At 61.3% G+C, this 1025-nt stretch overlaps 1 protein-coding gene across 1 annotated transcript in view; it reads right to left on the bottom strand.

The window, feature by feature from the left end:
* Nucleotides 1–447: 447 nt before the first annotated feature.
* ENPP7 (ectonucleotide pyrophosphatase/phosphodiesterase 7) overlaps nt 448–1025 on the bottom strand; it is a 12898-nt gene continuing 12320 nt past the window's right edge. Inside the window, exon 10 of the mRNA XM_077756370.1 lies at nt 448–681. Within this exon, the coding sequence (XP_077612496.1) occupies nt 448–681 (234 nt within the window). The remainder of the gene's footprint in view (nt 682–1025) is intronic.

Below are 1025 nucleotides of genomic sequence, written 5' to 3'. Positions count from 1 at the left end.
AGTGTATTAAATCGTGGTGTATATTCACCGGATGGATGGGATGTTTTCAAATGGTTCGTGTGTCCTTGATGAATATTGCTTATTATCTGAGACATGGTCTGGAATCACTTCTGTCCCCGGTTTGCGGGCCTTGGTGGGGACTCTGAGAAAACTGGTTTATATAAATTCTCACATGGTAACGGGGAGTGCCTAGGGCCAGGTCTCTCTCTGTCTGAACTGCTTTAGAGATTTAAGTCAAAACGCACACAGTGATTTATCACCAAAAACATTTAAAAATTGATTGGATCAAGTTCTCCAGACAAGCAAGATTCCTGGCTTTCCCGGCCCTCCCGGTGCATGAGTGGCCCTGGGTCCCTCCCTGGCCCCTGGCCCCCCACGCTCCTCCTCCTGTCACAGGGGATGGATGGATGAGGAAGCGGAGGAGTCCCCGAGGTCCGGGACCGAGGCTCAGCCCCTGGCGGGTCCTCGCTGGCCGTTGATGGAGGGCCCGGATCCGGAGACCCTCTGACCCGAGCGCTGAGCTCTGGCCACGCCCGCGCGGGGGCCCCAGGGACCCAGGTGTCTGGACGCTCCCTGCAGGGTTGACAGTGGGGAGCCCCGGGACAGCCGCGGCGACTGTCGGGTCGTGGGGTGCGTGTCTAGGATGCCACCCCGCCTCTGAAGTGGCCCCACAAGGTGGATCTGCGGAAAGGGTCACAAAGAGAAGGGGGTGCACCAGCGTGCTGCGCGTGCGCGGACTCGGCTGTGGCCCTCTGCGGGCTGTGCCTGCGAGTGTAGACGCCGCGGGCCTGTTCCAACCGCGCATCTTCAGGTGTCCTGGTCCCGAGTGGGTGTGGGGTGCGCAAGCCTGTGTCGTCCTAGTATTTAGAGCGTGTGGCTGGGATGGGAAGCAATGCGTGCGAGGTGGGGTGTCAGTGGTGCGCGCGCGCCTGCAAGTGGCGCGTGTTCTGTCCTCTGCGTGTGTGCGCGTGTGCGTGTGTACAGGGTGTGCAGCGGGCTGGGACGCGGGGCGGGGGCGCTGCGGG

Source organism: Crocuta crocuta, unplaced genomic scaffold (assembly GCF_008692635.1).
Source record: "Crocuta crocuta isolate KB4526 unplaced genomic scaffold, BGI_CrCroc_1.0 scaffold50, whole genome shotgun sequence".
NCBI lineage: Eukaryota > Metazoa > Chordata > Mammalia > Carnivora > Hyaenidae > Crocuta > Crocuta crocuta.
The sequence above is the reverse complement of the archived record's forward strand: the minus strand, read 5'-3'. Positions and strand labels throughout refer to the sequence as shown.